The sequence below is a fragment of the Otolemur garnettii genome, unplaced genomic scaffold (genome assembly GCF_000181295.1).
Source record: "Otolemur garnettii isolate 467f Iridium unplaced genomic scaffold, OtoGar3 scaffold00051, whole genome shotgun sequence".
NCBI lineage: Eukaryota > Metazoa > Chordata > Mammalia > Primates > Galagidae > Otolemur > Otolemur garnettii.
The window spans coordinates 4,212,371-4,235,903 of NW_003852446.1; the positions used below are offsets into that span (position 1 = coordinate 4,212,371).

Sequence of the window (23,533 nt, forward strand, 5' to 3'; positions counted from 1 at the left end):
CTGCTGTTGGTGGGTGGAACATTCTATAGATATCTGTTAGGTCTAGTGTGTGTGGTCCTGAAATCTCTAGTTCTTTAGCTTGCGTTCAGTTAGTGTTTTGAAAGAGATTTCCATTAATCTTAGGAGCCATAACAAAAAAAAAATAGAAGAAAAAGAAAAAGAAACAAACCTTTCCCAATCTTTGCAGATTTGCTTTGTATTGGGGTGCTCCTTCATTGCCTAGCCAGGCCATTTACAAATCTTAGTCTTAACTTCCTGCTTGTGCTAAACTGTTGTTAAGTTTCCTTTTTCTCGATTCAGTGTTTGTTTAGATGCTGTATACTTTGAATATTTTCCAGAATTCTGACAAAGTTGATTCCAACAGTTTTTTTGCTTCAAGCAAACCCTGTGGAGGATTGAGACCTTGGGGCTACCAACTCCATCATTTTTTCTGACATCTCATCCTTATTTTTAGGTTAGAACCCTAAAGGGCACGCCTAGGACTAAGAATGAGTTAGAGAATTTGAGTGGCTCTTCAGGGATTGAAGAGCAACTTTGAATGAATCATATGATTCCTGAAATTGAATTGAGATCACCTTAGATAATTAGTGCTCCTAGCCACCTACCAATAGCAAATTAAAATCCTCTCTGGAAGAAAATAGTCCTGAAATTATTTCTCCAGTTTTTCAGATACAATTTCCAGAACTTGACATAAATATAACCAGGCACAGCAGGTTATATGACACATGAAAGAAACCTCAGGGAGGGGGAAATAGAGAAGGTCTTTTAAATAATGGCATTCTCAAACTAAGAGTTTAAAATAAATATTCTTAATATGTTCAAGGAGATAAAAGATATATTAATCCAAGGAGCCATAATAGAAAAGATTGATAATTTTGACTTCATAAAAATGAGGAAATTATATTCTTAAAGGAAGAGTAAAAGGTTCATCATGGTATGTTCTCCCTTTTTTAAAAAAAAAATTAAGGATCATGTAAATTTTGATTTTTAAAAATTGAGATAAAATTTATATAAGTAATAAAATTGATCAATTAACCGTTTTAAAGTGCATAATTCAGCTGTTTTTAGTATCTTCAAAATGTTATGCACCCATCATCAGTATCTAATTCTAACCATTACCCTAAAACAAAACCCTGTATCCATTAGTAATCATTTCCATTTCCTCCCTTCCCAAGCTCTTAGTGACCACTAATTTACTTTCTGTCTCTATGAATTTATCTAATCTGAACATTTTGTATAAAGGAACTCCTACAAATAATGTGTTGCCTTTTATATCTGGCTTCTTTTTCTTGGCATAATGTTTTCAAGGTTCATCCATGTTGTAGCATATACCAGTATTTCATTCCTATTTTCAGCTAAATGATATTACTTTGTATGGATATACCACATTGTTTAAGGGATTATATATTTGTACTTGCATTTGCATATTCATGTGTGGTTACACTTATTTCTGTTTGCTTGCAAATGCAAAAAATATTTTGGGGAAAGATATTCAAGACACTTTTAACAGTGGTTGTTTCTGGGAACAGAGATTTGAGGCCTGAGGTCTAGGGAAGAGGAAAAATTATTTTTCATTGTTCTACCCTTTTAACTGTTTAAATTTTTATTAAACTAGAGAAATGAATTGTTTATCTAAACCTCATTTTTTTTAGAAAAGAAATATTCTTTAAAGGTAGTACTTTCCTCCTGCAATGTTTTTAAAAGAAAATTAATATTAATTAAAGAAAATTCATATTTTATTTAGGTAGTTATTTAATCTAAATATATTTATAAATGGAACAACCACCACCTGAGTATTTAATATTGTAGTTATAAATATAACAGTTATAATGTTATTGAAAGATAGCCTTATAAGCAAAAGATAACTTGCTAGATACCAAAGTGATTTTACCAATCTAAAATAGAAAAACTATTTCAATATAAGAATCTTCTGTTGTTGCAATATAGTCTCAGTGAATATTTCTAAATTATACTTTAAAAAAAACAAAACTGGTCAGGGCGTAGTAGCTCATGCCTATAATCCTTGTACTCTGGGAGGCTGACGTGGGTGGATTGCTTGAGCTCAGGAGTTTGAGACCAGCCTGAGCATGAATAAGACTGTCTCTACTAAAAATAGAAAAAATTAGCCAGGTATGGTGGTGCAGGCCTGTAGTCCCAGCTACTCAGGAGGCTGAGGCAAGAGGTATAGCCCAGGAGTTATAGGTTGCTGTGAGCTCTGACACTACACTATACCCAGGGTGACAGAGTGAGACTCTATCTCAAAAAAAAAAAAAAAAATTTAAGGCTTGGTGCCCGTAGCACAGTGGTTACGGTACCAGCCACATACATCGAAGGTGGTGGGTTTGAACCTGGCCCAGGCCAGCTAACCAACAATGACAACTACAAGAAAAAATAGCTGGGTGTTGTGGCGGGTGCCTGTAGTCCCAGTTACTTGGGAGGCTGAGGCAAGAGAATCGCTTGAGCCCAGGAGTTTTAGGTTGCTGTGAGCTGTAATGCCATAGCACTCTACTGAGGGTGACATAGTGCAACTCTGTCTCAAAAAAAAAAAAAACTTAATTAATTAAAAAAACTGCCTCTTCAAACAGCAGTTACTGTGTTTAGTACTACAAAGGGACCAGAAAAACTACAATGAAAACTTAACACTGAAGCCAGTGTTGGGAATTAATAGATAAGATATACAAACTGATAGAAGCCATTATACAAAAGTATTTTTGTTCATTCCTTTAAAATGTGGCTAAAGGAAAATTCATATTCAAATTTTGATTTAAGTTGTCAATTAAGTGAATTTAGAATGCTTTTGTAGAGAAAACACGGAGCAGTGAATTTGGTGTTGGATAGACAGAAAATATGGGTTTCTCTCTACTAATCTCTCTCTACTAATATTGAGGGACTCATCTCTTCTTAATTCTCTCATTGTTTTAAATCCTGTTTCCAGTTTCTTAAAAAACTTATTTAATCATGAAAATTCTCAAAACTCTCAAAACTTAAATTGCATGTTTTGGGGTCTGAGATAGAAAATAATTTTATTATATTATTAATAGCTATGAAAATGAAAATTTCAGGACACCATGAGACAGGATTGGTTCAAAGGGTTCCACCTGCCCTTAATCCCATATCCAAAGCAGTATCTGAGTAATATGTAGATATGACCCCTCTCTCAGCCTTTAATAATCTAAAACAGTACTAATAGAAATATGAGCCATGTACATAATTTAGAATTTCCCAGTAGTCACATTGAAAAACAAAAAAAGATAAAATTAATTTTAATAACATTTTATTTAACTCAATATATTAAAATGTTATAATTTTATTTTATTTTTAATTTTTTTTTGAGACAGAGTCCCATTATGTCACCCTCAGTAGAGTGCTGTGGCATCATAGCTCATAGCAACCTCAAACTCTCTTGGGCTTAAGTGATTTTCTTGCCTCAACCTCCCAAGTAGATGGGATTACAGGCAGCCGCCACAATGCCTGGCTATTATTTTTTTGTTGGTGGTGTTGCAGTGTGTTTGTTAATTTTTTGTTGTTGTTGTTTTTGTTTTTTGAGACAGAGTTTTAAGCTGTTACCCTGGGTAGAGTGCCATCGCGTCACAGTTCATAGAAACCTCAAACTCTTAGGCTTAAGCCTACTCTCTTGTCTCAGCCTCCCAAGTAACTGGGACTACAGGTGCCTACCACAACACCTGGCTATTATTTTTTGTTGTTGCAGTTGTCATTGTTGTTTAGTAGGTCGAGGCCGGGTTCAAACCCACCAGCTTCAGTGTATGTGGCTAGTGCCCTACCCACTGAGCTACGGGCCCTGAGCCAAAATGTTATAATTTTAATATGTAATCATTAAAATTATTAATGAGACATTGTACTTTTTTTCTTGATACTAAGTCTTTGAAATCCAATGTGAATTTTGTTCTTAGAGTGCATCTCAGTTCAGCTCCATTTCAGGTGCTCAATAGCCCCATGTGGCTAGTGGCTGCCATTTTGGACAGGACAGGTCAAAATAACCCTGAACTTTACAGTTGCATTGACATCTGTTAAATTTGTGTGGTAGTCATGTCTCTGCTATATTATATTTTGGAGTATGTATTTGGAATATTTTATAATTTAAAAAAGGGAGAATGACACACTAGGTTAAAAAAAAACAGCCCAGGGAGAAAACAGAGTAAGTCTGTACAAAACAATGATCTCATCAACACTATAACTGGAGGAGAGCAATGAGATGAATAATCACAAATAGGAGATAATCCAAATGTTTTATCTGGGTTTGGAATATGTTTTATGCTTGGACTCTTATGTAAATGTGCTTGCTGTTCTTAAAATTCTTAAGACTGTACACCAAATATTGGAACCCACACCTGGGAAACCTGACTCAGGAGTTTCTTGGGAGCTTGTCTGTCTGAGCCCAGCAACATTAAGTTTCCATCCCAAGTAGCAGGATGTCCCAACAATTGCAAAGCAACATCTCTTCAACATACTTTCTCCTTTTTTTTTTTTATTCTTACTCTCCTTCTCTTTTATTATTATTATTGTTACTGGGATTTTTTAATTTGCACATTTCCTTAGGGCAAGGGAATATCCTTTCCTGTCACTACCCCACCTCCAACTTCTCTTGAGCTTTAAGGACCAAGAATGATCAGAAATGTTCTACAAATGGATGGTATCAGTTAAGAACATGACAGTATAAATGTCTTAGCAACTAGTCATTCATTCCATTATAAATATTTACTGAGGGCTTAGTAAATACTAGACACTGTGCTAGGATAATCTGTTTGAGAGTTATCCTGAAATGTAGCAACCTGAAATGTGCTCATATGCTCCACCATTATAGTTTTCTATACAGTCATGTCTGTCTTTCTAGTTCATCATATGTTTCCTCTGCTTCTCCCTCATAGATACTTCATGCTCATTATGTCTTAGAGGTGCTATTTGAAACCAAGAAAATCCTGAAGCAGATGCCAAATTTCACTCACATAAAAACATCTCCCTCTAGAGAGATTACAATTTGCGGTAAGTTTCAGAGCAGAATTGTCAAATTAATATTTAGGAGCCTCTTGGTCCTATATCATTTGTCTAAATTGAAAACTGTGTAAATTGGACCGTGTTAAGGGAAAATGTTAATATAGAATTATCTATCATGATAATACTGTTCCCCATCTTGTCTTTGTTTTACATACCAGCTGGCAGGAATTAATTATGTGAGAAATTAAAGAACTCATAGCTTTTTATAAAAGCAGACAGCATTTTAATATGGAAAACCACCCATGGGTGGAATAAACATTCTTTGCCCTCCATCTAGTTCTCATTATCTTTGTTCCATGTTGCTTTTTCTAGGTGGGCCTCTGCATGCCACTTACACAGGGAAGAGAAAAGCCCAAGGCAGGGTGGAGATTAAATTCTTCTCTGCCCTTGGCTGCTGTTTTAAATTTTTCCAACTGGTCTCTGCAGCTTTTAGAAGAGTGGGAATGTCCCAGAAATCTGTTTCTTGTTCTTCTAAATAACAAAATTTGAGATTTTGCTATCATATAGGCCAGCCTGGCAGGATATTGCTTCAAGAAACAGTACACATTGAAATTCATCGCAGTTGGTGCTCAGCATGTTTGCAACTGTTTGAGAGTGGTGTGCGTGGAAAGGACAGCAATTCCCTTAACTTCTAATTAAGCCTTTAGGTTATAAAACAGTGATTGTTATTTTCCAAATCAATTTTTAGCCTGTGTTTCTCTTAACTGTGGCAGGTAGAAGTGGATTTGACAATCTAATTAAACTATTTTCATTTCTAGCATCTGATAGTGGTGACAAGGACTTGATGTAACAGTACAGGCCTCATGACATTCCCTGACTTAGGTTTTTGAGGAGTCCCTAGTGGTTCAATTCCAATCCAACCAGGCTATCACATCTCTGACTAGCAGATAATGCATCTCAGCAGTAGAGGTCTTTTATTCAAGACCTCCTAACCTTACTTTTCATGGAAATAAAGAACATTTGGTCATGAGGCCCAGGAAGCCATGCCACTTGTGACACCTATGAGGCCAGTGCTAAGTTGCTATCAGAATATATATAATAGCCAAAGAGAGTGTGATCTGCTCCCATGTGTTTCCAGTGTACTTCCTGTTGCCATCGCAAACTTATCCCCGGCTAAAAGGATCTACAAGGGCCGGGTGTAGTGGTTCACACCTGTAATCCCAGCACTTGGGAGGCTGAGGCAGGTGGACTGCCTGAGCTCACAGGTTTAAGACCAGCCTGAGTCAGAGCGAGACCTCATCTCCTAAAATAGCTGGGCATTGTGGCAGGCGCCTGTGGTCCTAGCTACTTGGGAGGCTGAGGCAAAAGAATCACTGAAGCCTAGGAATTTGAGGCTGCTGTGAGCTGTGAGGCCATGCCACTCTACCAAGGGTGACAAAATAGACTCTGTCTCAAAACAAAATTAAAATAAAAAATAAAAGGATCCAGAAAAAGACAGGAATTAATTAGAGGGCATGGAAGCCCTGGAATCCTACAGTATAAGAATTAAAGGGTTCATACAGAGATGGTCTTACTCTTATGGGTGAAATTGAGGTCTGGAAAGAAAAGTGTATTGCCTTCTATGGGATAGAATTCCTATGTAGTAATTCCCTCCCCCTACCTCCTGAAAGCTCATTTAGCAGGTAGCAATTGGCAGGGTCAGAATTAAAAATTGGGTCTTCTGTATCCCAGGTTAGAGATAGCCCCACATATACTATCTGAACTCCTATCATACATCTGATGGTTCATTTTCTGTCATCAAAGACTAGGAATGGCTTGATTGGACAGTTCATTCATTTAAAGATTTCACATCTTAGGCATTTATTTCCAGACTTTTTCCGATGTAGCTCTGTTAGTAGAGGAAAAAGACAAGGCCAATAGGTTTTCTCACTTGGAAATTCAATGCTGAATGAAACAGATACTAGGGATTACAAAGTAATAGCTATAGGAAGTACAAAGTAATCCCTAGTAACGTGAGTTCTGAAGTGACATAAGTTGGGTTTTAATTCCAGCTCTGATACTTGGTGGGTAGGCAACTTTATGTGAGTAACTTAACTACTCTGAGCCTTATTTGTAAAATGAGAATGATGAAAATAATACCCATCTCACAAAGTGGTTGTGAGGATTGAAGAAGATAATTCATGTAAAATCCTTAGCACAGTGCTTGGCCCAGAGTAAGCCAACCCCTATGTAAATGGCCAGAGTGAACAAGTAATTGCATTCTTAGATGCTATTCCACTATAATAGCAGGGGAAGAAAAGAGTGCTGTGGAAACAGATTGGCTGTCAAATTAACATTATCATAGGTAAATACCCATTGCCCTGAGAACATGTGGAATATAACAGCAATATTTCACTTTTAAAATTCTGTAATAGGCCAGGCACAGTGGCTCATGCCTATAATCTGAGCACTTGGGAGGCCGAGACAGGTGGATTGCCTGAGCTCATGGGTTCGAGACCAACCTGAGCAAGAGCTAGACCCTGTCTCTAAAAATAGCCGGCATTGTGGTGAGCACCTGTAGTCCTAGCTACTTGGAAGGCTAAGGCAAGAGAATAACTTAAGCCCAAGAGTTTGAGGCTGCTGTGAACTGTGACACCATGGCACTCTACCAAAGGTGACAAAGTAAGACTGTCTCAAAAAATTAATTAATTAATTAATTAAATAAAACAAAATCCTGTTACATCTCGTTTCCTACTGAATAGTGATTTTTCATTTGCACTCCAGGTGATTTGCATGGGAAACTGGATGATCTTTTTTTGATCTTCTATAAGGTAAATGATTATTTTGCTAAATATTTGCATTTTGGTTGGGGGAGCTAGTCTTGGGGCAGATAACAGTATTAATTTTATTAGAGATACTCATAAATATAGATAAAACATAGATGCTTTTTTCCAAGAAGCTCCAAGATTTATGGAGGCATATCTTTTGATTTCTTTATACATATCTCATAAAAAATTTTTAAAAACTTAATTTTGGGGCAGCGCCTGTGGCTCAAGGAGTAGGGTGCCGGCCCCATATACCAGAGGTGGCAGGTTCAAACCCGGCCTTGGCCAAAAAACTGCCCAAAAAACCCCCTTAATTTTGGTCTTTGTTCTACCTTATTGTTATTGTATATTCATTAGGATTTGTACCTGACTATGCATGCTGTCTTTCTTACATCATAAATGTCTAGATGGTATAGGATAGGAAGGGAAACAATCTGCTTTATTTTATTTTTATTTTGTTTAGAAATGAGCATGTCACATACCAGTCTTCTCTTTTGGTGCATACTAATTATACATGAAAGGAGTTTCATAATACGTTCCAAATTGCTCTCTTCTCTCCCCTGATTCACCGTCTCTGGGCCTGGTTGTTCTTCCCAAGTTATGACTCCTCTCCATTTATTGCTTTTTGGTTGTGAGATCCAGCACTGAGGGCCCAAAGTAGCTTGGCCAGCGTGAAGCTTCTCTGCATCTCCTTGATTGGATTTCTTTCTCTCCCTGAGCCAAGAATTGCTGCCTGAATGTTTGCTTCTGGGACAACTGACTGCATCTATGGTAGAAAACTGATCCTAAGTCCCCTGCCTTTACAGTGTACCCCCTTTATACTGCTCTTCTGAATGTCTCTTTTTGTTTAATGTGCTTATTGTCCACCCACCATGTCACCCTACAACTAGCATGTCAAGTAATTTGGCATAGCATAGGTATGTCAGATAGATTGAATGAAAATGGATTTTGATTATCATGATGACTAATCAGTTCTACTCTTTGAGATGGTAAAAGCGTAAGGAGCCACATAACCTCCATGACCCTTGATTTTTTTTTTCAGCTGCAATATTATCTTGAGCTTCCACCCCTTAAGAGCTTTTCTTGTGGCTAAAATAACATAAATCTCCAAAGGTATTTTTAAAGTAATATATTATAATAGCAATGCAAGGTTTTCATTTCATTCTTTCAGAATGGAAGCTAGACAGGGAATAGAGTAGGCCAAACCAGGAGTAGGTAAATAGAGCTGCCACTTAGGAATAGATTCCACTGTGGCTACAGGAAGCCTAAGCAAGGATATAGAGCATGCCAGCCAGGAAAGGGGGGGGTCAGAAGAAATAGGGGGCTGCCCGGGTAGTAGACTGGTATAGGAAGTCCAGACAAAGGTTTACTGGTAAGGAGCTGAGAGTTCTAATAAAGAGCAATTCTGGGTATCAGCCTCAGAATCCAAACTGGGTAGGAAAGAATGAGAGGCCAGGATGGGCCAGTCAACTAGGAGAAGTAGTTGGATCAAAGAGTTGGAATGCTATCTGATTAGGTCATGGAGCTGGCTAACTGGGTCAGGGCCTTAGGAGCCAGGATGGGTGGGAACTGTAGTGAGAGTAGTCTAGGGGATGAGAGGGCCCAAGGTGGGTTCTGGAACATGGATGGCTGAAGTGAGTGAAAGAGAACATTGGAGAGAGGGTGGGAAGGGACCTGGAAATCAGGTGTGGTAAATGGGTTGGCCACATGGACCGAGAAATGAGGAGCAGAAGAAGGAAGTCACAGGTCATGGCCCTGAAAGAACACTGGGTCTGTTGGTGGCTCTGAGAGCAAGTAGATCCTCCCCTGCTCCTAACCTGAGGTATGTGTCCTGGAGCGAAATGGGTCCTTTCCTTCAAGAGGGCTTCAGGAGTCAGGAGTTCAGTAGCATCCTTAAGGGAAGCCCGGAATTGTGGAGAGAAGTCTTTCTGAATGAGTTGAAGGTGGTAGGGAGTTCATTTACCATGAAATAGGGATTCTACTGGCCACAGTGTAAAGCTCTGGATAAAGTGGTGAGAGGAAGCCAAGGAGTTGTACAATTTAGGGAATGGGATTTGTTTAACTCAGTACATAATTCCACACCAAATGTTCAGAAAGTTCAGTCCTGCTGTTGTTGACAATTACAACCTGAGGAAGAAGAAGGAAGCAGGGAGATATGGAGAAGAACAGATAATCTGGCAATTCTTTCTCCAGAAGCTTTGGGAAAGATATAGACAGGAACATAGTTGAGTAAATTAAATTGGGAAAGTAGTCACTAAATTCCAAGGCATTTAGAAAAAATTTTCTTTAGAGGTAACCGAAGATATAAAGGTATGATCAGGGATAGGACTCGGGAGTAGACAGATGAGAAAAGAAAGAATTCCGACATGTGTCTTTAATTCCATCTGAAAACTATATGGAGCATATAAAACTGGAAGGTGCTAATGTAAAGATTGAACAGGAGGAGGTGGGCGGTAAGAAGTACTATAAAAAGATCTGAAGGGGAAAATATAGCATTCAAATGGAAGCAAGAAATATTTTGAGAGCCAACCAATGACAGCGTTCAGGAAGTAGAGATTGCCAGCCCAGTGATGAAAGAGTAGGGCACTATTATATTTGGGATGGATTTGGGTAGAGAGAGGTGAGAGGGATGTTTGGAAAACAGAAATATGCAAGAGCCGTGAATTAGAATTCTGGCAGGCTTGAGCAAGAAAAAAGTAAAATGCATCTTAAGATACGGAATGAACCACATATATGTGTACCAGGATCTTGATAGTGCCTGGCTTAAGTGGGGAAACTGAAGGAAGTGCCACTGATGACAACAAGGTCCCATTGTAAGAAACTGAAAAGAAATCTAAGCGATGACTTTAGGACTAGAGGGAACAAAATTGTACTGTATTTGGGATTCATGCTATATGAGTAGATTTTAGCTACCCTTGCCACAAAAACAACAAAAAAAAAATAGGTAACTGTGAGATGATGGGTATGTTGATTTGCGTCACTCTAGTAACCATGTTACTCTCTATATGTATTCCATAACATCATGTTGTATACAATAACATTTATTTTTAAAAAAGAAAATAGCAACCGTGATCAAGCAGTGGGTAAAAAAACCGTGATCACCAGTGTCATTAGTATTTTCAAATGTGATAAAGCAGAAACTCCTGAAACTGTATTTTTATTTTAGAGGGATTTGTGATGAATGAATAAAAGTCATCACTTTCTCTTATTAAAAAGAAAAAAAGAAAGGAAAAGAAAACTGCAAAGGTGCTGTAATTAATGGTGTCTCGAAAGGGAGAACGCCATGGCGAGCTTGTGATGATGGTGCTGGCTCACTTAGTTGATGACAAATGAGCGTCCTAAGCTACAGGCAGTGAAATGGAAGGGCAGGACAGAGATGTCTGAGGAAGCTCAGGCCATCTGATGATCTCCCACTAGCCAAAGAAAAGGACTCACTAGCCCTTTTCTGTCTTCATTTTCTGTCTACAGTTGAAATGCAGAATGATGATAAATTGCTGCTGTGGCCTAAAAGCATAAATATCTGATACAAATGACAGTGATACCCCACCTATCCAGATGTCAAGCTTTAGTTTGCTTTACTTATCTTCATTTATTACTCATATGGTACCAAACCCAGAATTAAGTAAAAAAGGTCTGAGCACTTGAAATAGTTGTCACAAATCCAATGAGCTTTACTCACAAGACAAGCCTTAGGCCCTTACTCAAAGACAGTGAATATGTACCAGTAAATCCTTCTCACACACGAATTTATGCTTGTCTGGATACCTACCCCACAGCAAATTAGGGAGTAGGAGGGGAGGAGGAAGAAGTCAGATATAATGATAGTGATGAAAAGTAAAAGCTCTTCTGACAGTAAAAGGAAATGTAGAACTATAAAAATGAGATAGGATACGAAGTGGTAATATTCAGTGTTCTGGGGCTGTGTATTATAGGGAAGAGTCCTAGACTTCTCAGAAGGGCCTGAGGGGATGTGTACATTGATGAGGCTGCATGGTCAAGAACGCTTCAAGTTAAGCAGTAGGTGTACACTCTGTTAAGAAGTAAAGGGAACAAAGGCGCATTTTAAAAACTCCCAACCAAAATGATTAAAGTAGTTTTAGAAGTATTTTAGCCTTCAAAAACAGTAAGCTCCAGTGATCTGGAAAATTCATTTAAGTGGTGATGACAGTATGAGTGAGTATCATTATTGGGTCTTAGGGTATTAGGAGGATGAGAGAACATGAAAAAAATTATAAAATTAGTTGAGAAATGAGTGATAGGCCCAGAAAGTAGATGAGGAAAGGAAGAAGAACATCTCAAATGAGGAGAGAGGTGAAGAGTGGTGGATATCTCTTTGTGGTTACAGATGCAGAGTTTGCCTGCATAAGATGACCTAAGTAATCACTTGATTACTTCAGGAAATAGTAGAATTTCTGTGATGGTCTTTGATTCTCACTGCAATACTTTGTACACAATGCATTATCAACTTATGGAATCCCAATAACATGTAATGCTTAAGTCTGATTCATTGATAGGAGCTATGGTTGAGTCACATTACTGTACCCATAGACTCCCAATTTTCTGTTTAGAAGTAGCTAGTGGCCATGCTTTAACTTACCTTTATTTTGTCATTTTTAAGGGAAACAGAAGTTGAATTGTGGGGAATAGTTTGAGAAACTACATTCTGTTGGGGAAATTTGGAGCCATAATATAAGTGAGCAGTTTATATTATACTATGACTAACTGATTTCTGTCAGCTCAAAAGAGAAACCAGGAAAACTTCAAGCTTTGAATTAAGGCATAACTTTAATTCATCCTTCAATTGGTATTTTGCTAGATACTTTCTTCCTCATCAGTTCTCTTAAACAGTGTAGCATGAGAAGGCTGTAGGGCTGGGGCTGGCCCAAGGCTAACCAGAGGCATTGCCTGAAAAGTTATACACAGGTAGCATCACTGAGAAGCCTCATCATATCACTCTTGATTTGGTTCAAGATTCTCATTATAAGTGATCATTTGCAAAAGCTAATCTGTCCACTAATTTATCCATTCAATAAACTTTTATCTGGTCTGGTCCCTACATAGTGTTTAAGGTATTGTAGGAACATATAAAGATGAATACAAAGTTTATTCATTTCATATGTGTTTATTTTTTATTTTATTTATTTACTTATTTTGAGACAGAGTCTCACTCTGTCACCCTGGTGGAGTACTGTGGCATCATAGCTCACAGCAACCTCGAACTCTTAGGCTTATGCAATCTTCTTGCCCCAGCCTCCCAAGAAGCTGGGACTACAGGTGCCTGCCACAATGCCTAGCTAGTTTTTCTTTTTTAGTAGAGACAGTCTCGCTTTCACTCAGGCTGGTCTCGAACTCCTAAGCTCAAGCAGTCCACCCACCTCAGCTTCCCAGAGTTATAATCCCATGGCTAGGATTATAGCCATGTGAGAGGTATTTATTAAACACCTATTATGAACTAGACACTCTACTAAAGGTTGGCAATATAGTATGACTAAGACACAGTGTTGGCCCCGAAGACATCACAGTTCAGTGGAGAAGGTTGACTGATAAAAAGACAGGATGGTTTAGGGTAGGACATGTTATGTATGGCATAAGCCTGGAATTCCAAGAGACACACTGGCAGAACACCTCACCTTTCAAAAGACTTCCTAGAAGAGGTGACATTTCTGACAATCCCTTCAAAGAATTTTGGTAATTTAGTTAAGTGCTTAAATCTTGAAGGAATGTTTTAGAGGATCAGGAAGGATTTTATTCTCATGCTTTCTGTGGTACACTGCAATAAATGATAGGATTTGTATCAGTGATGGGTTTTGATTGGTTGTTGTGATATTTTGGTTTTTTTAATATTTGTTGTCCTTAAAGATTTTATCAGTTAGCACCTTAATACTAAGTGACACATTTTCAGCGGGGTCTCCCGTCTGGGTTTGAAAAGGATTCTTCCCTCTTGGGTACCACACTCTTAACCATGACAAACCTTTGCTAAAAGGGCAACTCAACTTTATGTGGCTTCAAATATAATTTTGTCATCAAGTGAAGCAATTTACATATCATTAGTTAGGTCATATTTTTAGATTTTATTTTCTGAAAAGGTTAATTTTAATCAGCCACTTGCGCTTAATTAAAGTGACCAATTTTGAAGTACTTCATTCAGGCCCTCAGCCTTGCTAAAATTACAAGACGTTTTCCCTCACTAAATAGAAAGCTTGAAATTTTAGATCAAATATTGGCAAATTAGTTTGTTAAATTGATGCCATGAGTGCCATAAGTGGTGACCTCCTAAAGCTGAAAAAGAGATGCACATGGACAGAATCAGAGAGAAGCTAATTAACTTGTAACCCTGTGGGTGCCATACTGGTCCAGGGGAAGCCATGCCACCTTGTTTTCCTTTTTTTCCTCCCTTCACCATCCTCCACCTCCACAGCTGTAATTTTCCAGCTGTGAAGGCAAGGAAACATGTTCCTCATTCTCCATCACTGATATGGTTCATGCTGTCATAGTGGTTCATTTTTTCCTTTCCAAATTAAGGCAGTATGTTACAATCACAAGAATAGACCTTTGAAATTTGGTTTGCAAAAGGAATAAAAATCAAAGTAACATAGAATGAGAGTTCAGAGGTTACTATTTGATATGCCTTGGGTAAATGTCCAAATACATTGGGATAACTTCCCAATGTCTGTTGTAAAATGCTTCAGTAGGAAATAGGTGAGAAGATAGGGAAATGTCTTGTTTTTGTCTCTATTCAAGTTAATTAATATAATGTGGTCTGCTTCCTCTCACCCCACCTCCTGCAGGTCATCTGAATGCTGTTCAGAGTTGTAGTTATTCTGGGTTTTCTGTATTTGTCAACTTAATCTCCATGTCTGAATGTTAGTTACAAAAGGGTTTGGTTCATCAGAACTGAGTAAAGGCTGAGTTATGGCATGAGCTTTTGCTTCTTTGGAAATTCATAGAAATTTCAGTAGCCAGAAGCCTAAATATCCTAGAAACTCATGTCCCGGGACACTAGTTCCTTTATCATCCTATTTTTAGTACTTTTATTATTCTAAGACTAAAACAGATTTGAACCCTGACTGTATAAAGTGATGTGACTAATCACAAACCAATAGGACAGATCTTACACATCCAAATAAGTATCTTTCCATTTGAAGTGGTTGCCTTGAGTAGCTTACCACTTACAGGAGGTCAGTATACTTTCAAGATCCCTTTTGCAAGCACTTGCACAGATTTTGACATATTCTGTTGAACAAGCTTCATTATCACAAACCTTAGACTTTTTGAAAATGTGTGATTTTTTAAAAAGGTTAAAACTCATTGGATATGCAGTGTGCTACATAAGGTAGATGTCCTAGCTGACCACTACTATTTTTGGCTTAAAATGAGGTTTAACTAAAGAAATTCATTAGTCTTTGCTCATAGTAGAGGTAAAATAAGACACAACAAAGAATTTACCTATGTCAAAGTTTGGTTTACCTGGAGATAAGAAATTTTAGTACAAGAAAAAAAAATCTGTCATCACAGTGGAAAAGATGTTTATCATCCAACTATAATAAATATAATTTTAGACTGTTGAATGCTTTCCCTAAATTTTGAAATTAAAATTATGCTGGTTTCATAAAATTCATTGGAGAGATTTTCATCTTTTGCTATTGTTTGGAATAATTAAATCCTTGGGTCTCAAACTTAAACTTGGCTATATACTGCAATCACCCAAATGATTCTAATGTGCAGCCAAGGTTGTGAATCATGAGTTTAAATAAGATTAAAAGTGTTTGCCCTTAAAAACTGAGATAGAATTCCACCATAAAGCCAAATAGGGCCAATGCACTATTCAAGTTTTTTCCCTCTTTTGAATCAGTTTTGGTAATTTTTGATTTTCAAGAAAATCATCCATTTCTCTAGATTGTAAAAATATATTGCCATAGATGTCAGTAGTCTTTATATATACTATGTAATTCTTTTATTTATTTATTTATTGGTATCTTTATATTTTTTTCAAATTCTCTCATCTTATATATTTTTCTTTCTTTCTTTTTTTTTTGCTTAATCCTCAATCAGGTTCACGATGGGTTTATCAGTGTCACCTATTCTTGGGGTCAGGCATGGTGGTTCACCCCTGTAATCCTAGCACTCTGGGAGGCTGAGGTAGGTGATTGTTTGAGCTCAGGAGCTCGAGACCAACCTGAGCCAGAGCAAGACCTCTGTCTCTGAAAATATCTGGGTGTTGTGGTAGGCACCTGTAGTCCCAGTTACTTGGGAGACTGAGGCAAGAGCTCAAGAATTTGAGATTGCTGTGATTTTTGACACCATGGCACTCTACTGAAGGTGACAAAGTGAGACTGCCTCAAAAAAAAAAGTTACCTTTTCTTTCAAAGAACCAGCCTTTAGGTTTATGCATCTTTTCTTTTTTGTTTTCTATTTCCTTAATTTTAGCTTTTCTTTTTATTTGGTTTTCCTGTCCTTTTTCTAATTTCCTAAGATAAATACAGTCTTTTATGTGCTTTTTTAAAATAATGAAGGCATTTAAGGCTACATATCTTTTCTAATTTTGGTTTTGACTGAGCCTTCTATTTAACTTGTAATTTTGCTTTGATTTCTCTTTGATCCAATGCTTATTAATACTACAATTTTTAATTTCCAAGCATTTTAATTCAAGAAGCTAGATTTTTTTCTAATCACATTTTTATGAGAATGTGTCCTATAAAATGCTTCTTATTTTGAATGTGTTAAGATTTCTTTGAAGCCAAGTGTAAGATTGATTCTCATACTTAATCACAAACAATTTCAATTTCAATCACAAACAATCACAATTTCTCACAAACAGTATACCTGCATTTTGTGTTTTAGTAGTCTGGTGATCTTGGTATTTTAATGGGAGAATTTAACCTATTTACATTTAGTTTAACAACAAATATATTTGAAAAATTTTCCATCTACCTTACTGTTCACTTTGTTTAATCCTTTTCCTTTTCTTTTTGCTGCTTTGGTAGTTTTCTTTGTTATTTTATTTAGAATTTTTAGTGTGCTTTTCCATTCACTAATGGTTACCTTCTCATTCCTGACATTTCTAATAAATAATGGGTATGTGTATTTCTCAAATACCTATAACTTTATTCTTTCACCATGTTCCTCTATTTCTCCCAATAAAATAACTGTTTTCACACCTTCCATCTTCCCCATTCAGATAAGATTTGTTAGCTCATTTTATTTTTCTCCTCTCACCTTTCTGGCAAATATTAGCTATTTCTCATGCCATATTTTTAGTTCTTGACTATTATTGGGTTTTCTTTAGTATATCCCTTCTATTTGTAGCATCCTTGCTTGGTACTTAAATGCAAGTTCCATATTATCATATCGATTTATATTTAATTGTACATTTATATTTCAGGGTTGCTTGTTCACGTTTGTATTCTTTCCTCTTGGTCTTCCCCTGGCTTGAGGACCTTTTGTTACTGTTGTTATTTAGTTAGAGTATTTTCTTTTTTTTTCTTTTTTATTGAATGGTAACTATGTACATTAATGCACTTCTGGGGTAATGTGTGGGTTTTCACACACAATCCGAAACACTTCCATCAAACTCGTTAACATAGCCTTCATGTCATTTTCTTAGTTATTGTGTTAAAATGTTCATATTCTACTCTTAGAAAGATTCACTTGTACCCTTGTAAGATAAACCACAGAAGTGATCCCTCCAATCCTCCTCCCTCTAACCATTCCCCCCTCCCTTATCCCTCCCCTCTCCCTGTATTCTTAGGCTGTTATTAGGTTATAGCTTTCGTATAAAAGGCATAAATTAGTTTCATAATAGGGCTGTGTACATTGGATACTTTTTCTTCCATTCTTGTGATACTTTGCTAAGAAGAACATTTTCCAGCTCCATCCATGTGAACATGAAGGACGTAAAGTCTCCATCTTTCTTTATGGCTGCATAGTATTCCATGGTGTACATATACCACAGTTTGTTGATCCATTCGTGGATCAATGGCAACTGGGCCTCCTCCAAGAACCGGCAAATAAGAAATGGACTGCAATAAACATTCTGATACAAATATCTTTGTTGTAATGCGATTTTTGGTCGTTTGGGAATATACCTAATAAAGGAATTGCAGGGTCAAACGGCAGGACTATTTTTAGTTCTCTAAGTGTTCTCCAGATGTCTTTCCAAAAGGAATGTATTAGTTTACATTCCCACCAGCAGTGTAAAAGTGTTCCCTTTTCTCCACATCCATGCCGGCATCTCTGGTTTTGGGATTTTGTAATATGGTAGAGTATTTTCTTGAGTGTTTTCCTGTATGGGACATATGGATGCTATCTTCTCCAAATACAAGCTCCTTGAATGCAGGGACTTTGTATTGTTTACTTCTGTATTCCTAGTATTCAAAACTGTGCCTGGTACATAACAAGGAATCAATACATGTTCACTATTTTTGTGGTATTAGATCACTGTATAAACATATATGTCTTTCTTCTACCCTGAACATTTATATTGTTCGTGATATTTAATCCCTTGCACATGTGCAGATACTTTTCTATCAATCTGAAAAGTTAGTGTTTTGGCTGATACAGAATTCTTGGTTCATAGTCCTTTTTTCTCTTTAATTTGTAGATTTTATTCACAATCCCTTACCTTTCAACTACTGCAGATGAGAAGTCTGATATTAGGCTGATTCTTTTTCCTTCATTCTTTCTGTCTGGCCTCTTCTTACACTTTTTATCAGATAATAGGAATTTCGCCACCCCCATCAATTGTACATAGAAGTCGTGAGCTCTTTTAATCTTCAGACTAAAGTTTCTTTTTAACCAGAGAAAATTCCCTCTCTTATTTTTGTAATTGTTGCCTCTCCTCCATCTGTTCCTTTTTCCTGAGTCTGGAATGCTTATTATTGGCATATTAGGTCTCTTGGCTCTGAATTCTAGTTTTTTACTTATTATTCTTGATTTCCATCATTTTGCTTTTTGCTCTGTGTGACTTTTTCATCTGCTTGCTCTTTCAGGTCAATAATGTATTTTCCCAATCATTCTTTTTTCTTTTTAGTTAGCTTTAATCCATTGACATTTTACATTTGAATAGCATATTCTTAATGCCAAGAATTGCTGACTTTTTCTTCTTTAGTTTCTGCTTATTATTAAAAAAATGAAGTGGTGCTCTCTTTTCTCCAGCAGTCCTGTTTCATTAGGGACCATCTGCTTTAGCAGATCTGATTGGTCTATCTCTCTCTGGTTGCAGTATCCTCTTAAGTACTAGCTTATTTCAATTTTCTGTTTTCTGCTTAAGCTAGGTTAAGCCTTTCCATAGTTGGAGACACAACAGTTTCTACTCCTGCATCAAGAGTGTGAAAGGAAGTCTCTGTGTTCTTAGGTGCCCCTAAATACAAGTGTTTCTGTTCTTTTAGCTTCAGAGATGTGGAACAAGTTTTCTTACACTTTGTCTATTAAGATTCAACATTTCATCTCCCACAAACCAGGACCACACACATGCTGTGAACTAGAGCCACCCCTTAATCAAGCATCCACAGGTCCTTCTCAGACCTAGTTCTTCCATGTTCTCACCCTAGGGCTTTCTCCTGCTGTTCCTCTAGACCTCTTCAGACCTGGGCATTGCAAAAGAATCTGTAGCCTTTGGCACCCCTCAAGTTCTTCCAGCTTGTTCATCCAAGCCAGCTGAAGCTGGGGGAGGAAGAGTATCAAAGAATCCTTCCCTTTTCTTTAAGTTTTCATGAGCAATAGCCTGTATTTTTGCAAGTGTTTTGTGCTATCTAAGCCCAATGTGAATAAGGTTATGTGAATTAATATATAAGAAAATGTCAACTATTGAAATCTTAGAAATAATGTGGAGGTCATAATAAAATGAATCTCTTGTTTCATATGATGCTTTACATTTTTTATGTAATTTTATATACATACTCTCACTTGAGTAGTCCTGTGTGGTATTATCCCCATTTTACAGATCAGAAAACAACAGCTCATAGGGGTTAAATAATTTGTCCTGGCAGTGCCTGTGGCTGAAAGGAGTAGGGCACCAGCCCCATATGCCGGAGGTGGCGGGTTCAAACCCAGCCCCGGCCAAAAACTGCAAAATAATAATAATAATAATAATAATTTGCCCAAAGACATCTGGGTGAAAGTGGAGCTGGTCTAGAAAATTGGTCTTATTACATTATGTTACTGCTAATTTGTTCGCTTGCTATCAGTTGCCTTTAGAACATGTTATATTACATAAATGATTTCTAGACTCCCTAAGTTATATGCTGTAACCAATATTATATTTTTCAACTATTTCTACTATACTGATATGAACAACTTAAAATGTATATGAATGAAAGGTTCTGGACCCAAGGAAGAAAGATTGTTCCAAGGCACGAAACAAAGGAAAACAGAATCTTCATTCTGTAGAAATAATGTGGTCTTTATTTCCACCTGGATGCAGGTGGGATGAAATCAAGAAAGGAATCCCACACATGGGTTATGGTGGATGGGGATTTAAAGGGTCAGGGTGCTTAGCCTGGCATTGTGGTGAACGTCTGTAGTTCCATCTACTTGGAAGGTTGAGGCAAGAGAATTGCTTAAGCCCAAGAGTTTGAGGGTGCTGTGAGCTGTGACTCCACAGCACTCTACTGTGGGCAGCATAGTAAGACTCTGTCTCAAAAAAAAAAGGGGGGGATCAGTGTGTGTAGCAATTGGTGGCATTCTTATTTCCTGGGAGGGACATGCGTCTGATCCTTCCTGGGTGGGTCATGAACCTGACTCTGCCTGGGCAGGGCAATTCTATTTGGGCAGGTACACCTGATTCTATCGACATAGTAGGATGTTGAGTATAAAGTAATAAGATTTTCTTAATAATTTGAAATATAACAAAAAAGGAATTTGGAAATACTTTGAAAAAGACTGATATAACCGGAGTATATATATTATTTCATGAAGATAACTTTTGAAGGAGAACATGTATTTTGAATAATGAATACTTAAATTTTTCTTTTTGGGATGTGTATGTGTTTTGGAGGCAGAGTTTTTACTTTGTTACCTTTAGTAGAGGGCCATGGTGTCATAGCTCACAGTAACCTCAAACTCTTGAGCTCAAGTGATTCTCTTGCCTCAGCCTCCCAAGTAGCTGGGACTAAAGGTGCTGGCCACAACACCCAGCTATTTTTAGAGACACAGTCTTGCTCTGGCTCAAGCTGGTCTCAAACTCCTGAGCTCAGGCAATCCACCCACCTCAGCCTCCCAGAGTGCTAGGATTACAGGCGTTGAACCACCATGCTTGGCCTTGGGATGTGTTTCTAAAACATTTGGATTTGGGGGCGGCATCTGTGGCTCAAGGAGTAGGGTGCTGGCCCCATATACTGGAGGTGGTAGGTTCAAACCCAGCTCCAGCCAAAAACTGCCAAAAAAAAAAAAAAAATTGGGTTTGGCCAGATGTGGTGGCTTGTGTAATCCCAATGCTTTGGAAGGCCAAGGCAGGAGGACTGCTTGAGGCCAGGAGTTTGAGACCAGCCTGGCCAATATAGCAAGGCCTCATCTTTACAAAAATTAAAAAATAATTAATCAGCATTGTGGTGCATGCCTATAGTCCCAGGTACTTGAGAGGCTGAGGTAGGAGGATCACTTGAGCACAGGAGTTCATGGTTGCAATGAGCTATGATCATGCCACTGCACTCCAGCCTAAGTGACAAAGCAAGATTCTGTCTCTAAAAAAGAAATTTTAAAAATTGGATTTGTCTTACAGTCTAATAGAAGTCATGCAATAGGGAAATCAAGCATGACATTGAGAAAATGTAACCATGTTATATTTGGTTTTTTTTTGTCTTAAAGTCTTGTAATATAGGACTAAACAAATTAAAAGCTATTATAAAGACCAGACTTTTGTCCTAATCTCATCTCGTTTTTGTGCTAACACTATATTTTAAAGCATTGTCTCATACTCAAGGGTGATTATTAAAAATATTTAACAAGTAATATGGCCTGTTTAGTGATCACACAGAGTATATGCCAGCTATACACACCTGGTGTCGCATCAGTGCATGTTGGCAGTGTATCAGCCCTGAGCATAGTCACAGTGCATAGCACCTTTCACTTGGTATTTTCATATCCATTCTCTCAGGTTATGTGAATTGGGGAGGGTTATAATGTCATCCCCTTTTTGTAAATTGAGGAAATTGCAGCCCTGAGAAGTTTAGCATAGGGCCCCTTAGAATAAATGATTTCTGGCTTTTTGTTTAGTGTTGTTCCTTGGGTAGAAGTTTGATAGACAAATACCAGCTCCTTTCAGAGAGAACTCAGAATAGGTGGTGGGTAGAATGAACAACCCCCTGGAATCTTCCTTTCCCAAGCTAATTCCTCACTTCTGGGTCCCTTGCAGAAGAAGTCTGCCCTGGAAGAGTGAAATTGGCTCAAGCAAGTGAGCAGATTTTTCCCAGTGGAAGAACTTAACCCAGCCACTTCTCTTCATGTTCACTGGGACGATGTGTTCAAAGCCTTACTTCAAAAGGACATTCTTTTCATTGCTTGTTTTTCCCTCTCTCCTTCCACAGAACGGTCTCCCCTCAGAGAACAACCCATATGTTTTTAATGGTGATTTCGTAGATAGAGGAAAAAATTCCATGGAGATCCTAATGATCCTATTGGTGAGTTTTCTCGTCTACCCCAACGACGTGCACTTGAACCGAGGGAACCATGAAGATTTTATGATGAATCTGAGGTAATCTAGACCTTTAGATTTCTTCTTTTATTTTCTACTCTAGAAAATGCCACCACATTTAGTTCCTAGTAGAAAGTTAGAGGGGAAGGTAGAGAAGGTGAGATGAGGGGAATCTCAAGGAAGACCTCACTGCTTACCCTTATTCACCACCCCCAATCTTCTACTGACTATTAGTTGCTCTGAAGTTTCCTTCCCATTTTCTGGTTCTGTTCTTCCTTTTTCCTTCTATTATGTTCTTTCTTTTGTTCCACGCCCATCCTTCACAGGCCAAATTGTGTGCTGGGTAGTTGTGTTAGGCCAGGTTTGGAGATGTAGTAGGTTCTGTGAACAGATTTGGATGGAATCGTTCTGTTGTTGCTCTTGCTTTGCCTCAGATGTTGTCTCAGAAACTAGTACCATGTTTTCCACTGATGTGTGTTTTTTATGACATGGTAATTGCTTCTGGCATAGTTGTTCATAAACATATTTGAGAACAGCTGTAACATAGCATTTCAACTATCTGACTCACTGGAAATTTGAGAAATGAAGCTTGGTTAGATGGTTTGAGAATTTTTGCTGAAAGGCTCGGTAGGTGACAAATGTTCCCTTTTTCCTTCTTTCTTCTTTTACTTTTAAAAATCTTTCATGGTATGGAAAATAGAAATCAGTGCTCTAGGGCAGTGAGATATTATTAAGAAAATCATACTTTTGGTCCTAGGCTTTTGGGTGCCTTCATCAAAGCTTAACAACTGATTAGCTTTATCTTTTGGGCAGTTTTGGCACCTGGCCTGAGTACAGAATTTCAATTCTGATTCTTAAGATGTAGAAATAGGGCCAGATATGGTGGCTCACACCTGTAATCTGAGCACTCTGGGAGGCCAAGGCCAGTGGATTGCCTGAGCTCACAGGTTTGAGACCAGCCTGAGCCAGAGCAAGACCTCATCTCTTAAAATAAATAAATAAATAAATAAATAAAATATATATACACACACACACACACACACATATATATATCCAGGCATTGTGGCGGGTGGCTGTAGTCCCAGCTACTCGAGAGGCTGAAGCAAGAGAATCGTTTGAGCCCAGGAGTTTGAGGTTGCTGTGAACT

At 37.8% G+C, this 23,533-nt stretch overlaps 1 protein-coding gene across 1 annotated transcript in view; it reads left to right on the plus strand.

Moving 5' to 3' along the window:
• The window catches only part of PPEF1 (protein phosphatase with EF-hand domain 1), a 95,175-nt gene that overhangs the window by 25,914 nt on the left and 45,728 nt on the right, over positions 1 to 23,533 (plus strand). The window contains exons 5-7 of the mRNA XM_012806398.1: positions 4,887 to 5,001; positions 7,717 to 7,763; positions 22,280 to 22,446. Coding sequence (XP_012661852.1) covers positions 4,887 to 5,001; positions 7,717 to 7,763; positions 22,280 to 22,446 — 329 coding nt within the window. The remainder of the gene's footprint in view (positions 1 to 4,886; positions 5,002 to 7,716; positions 7,764 to 22,279; positions 22,447 to 23,533) is intronic.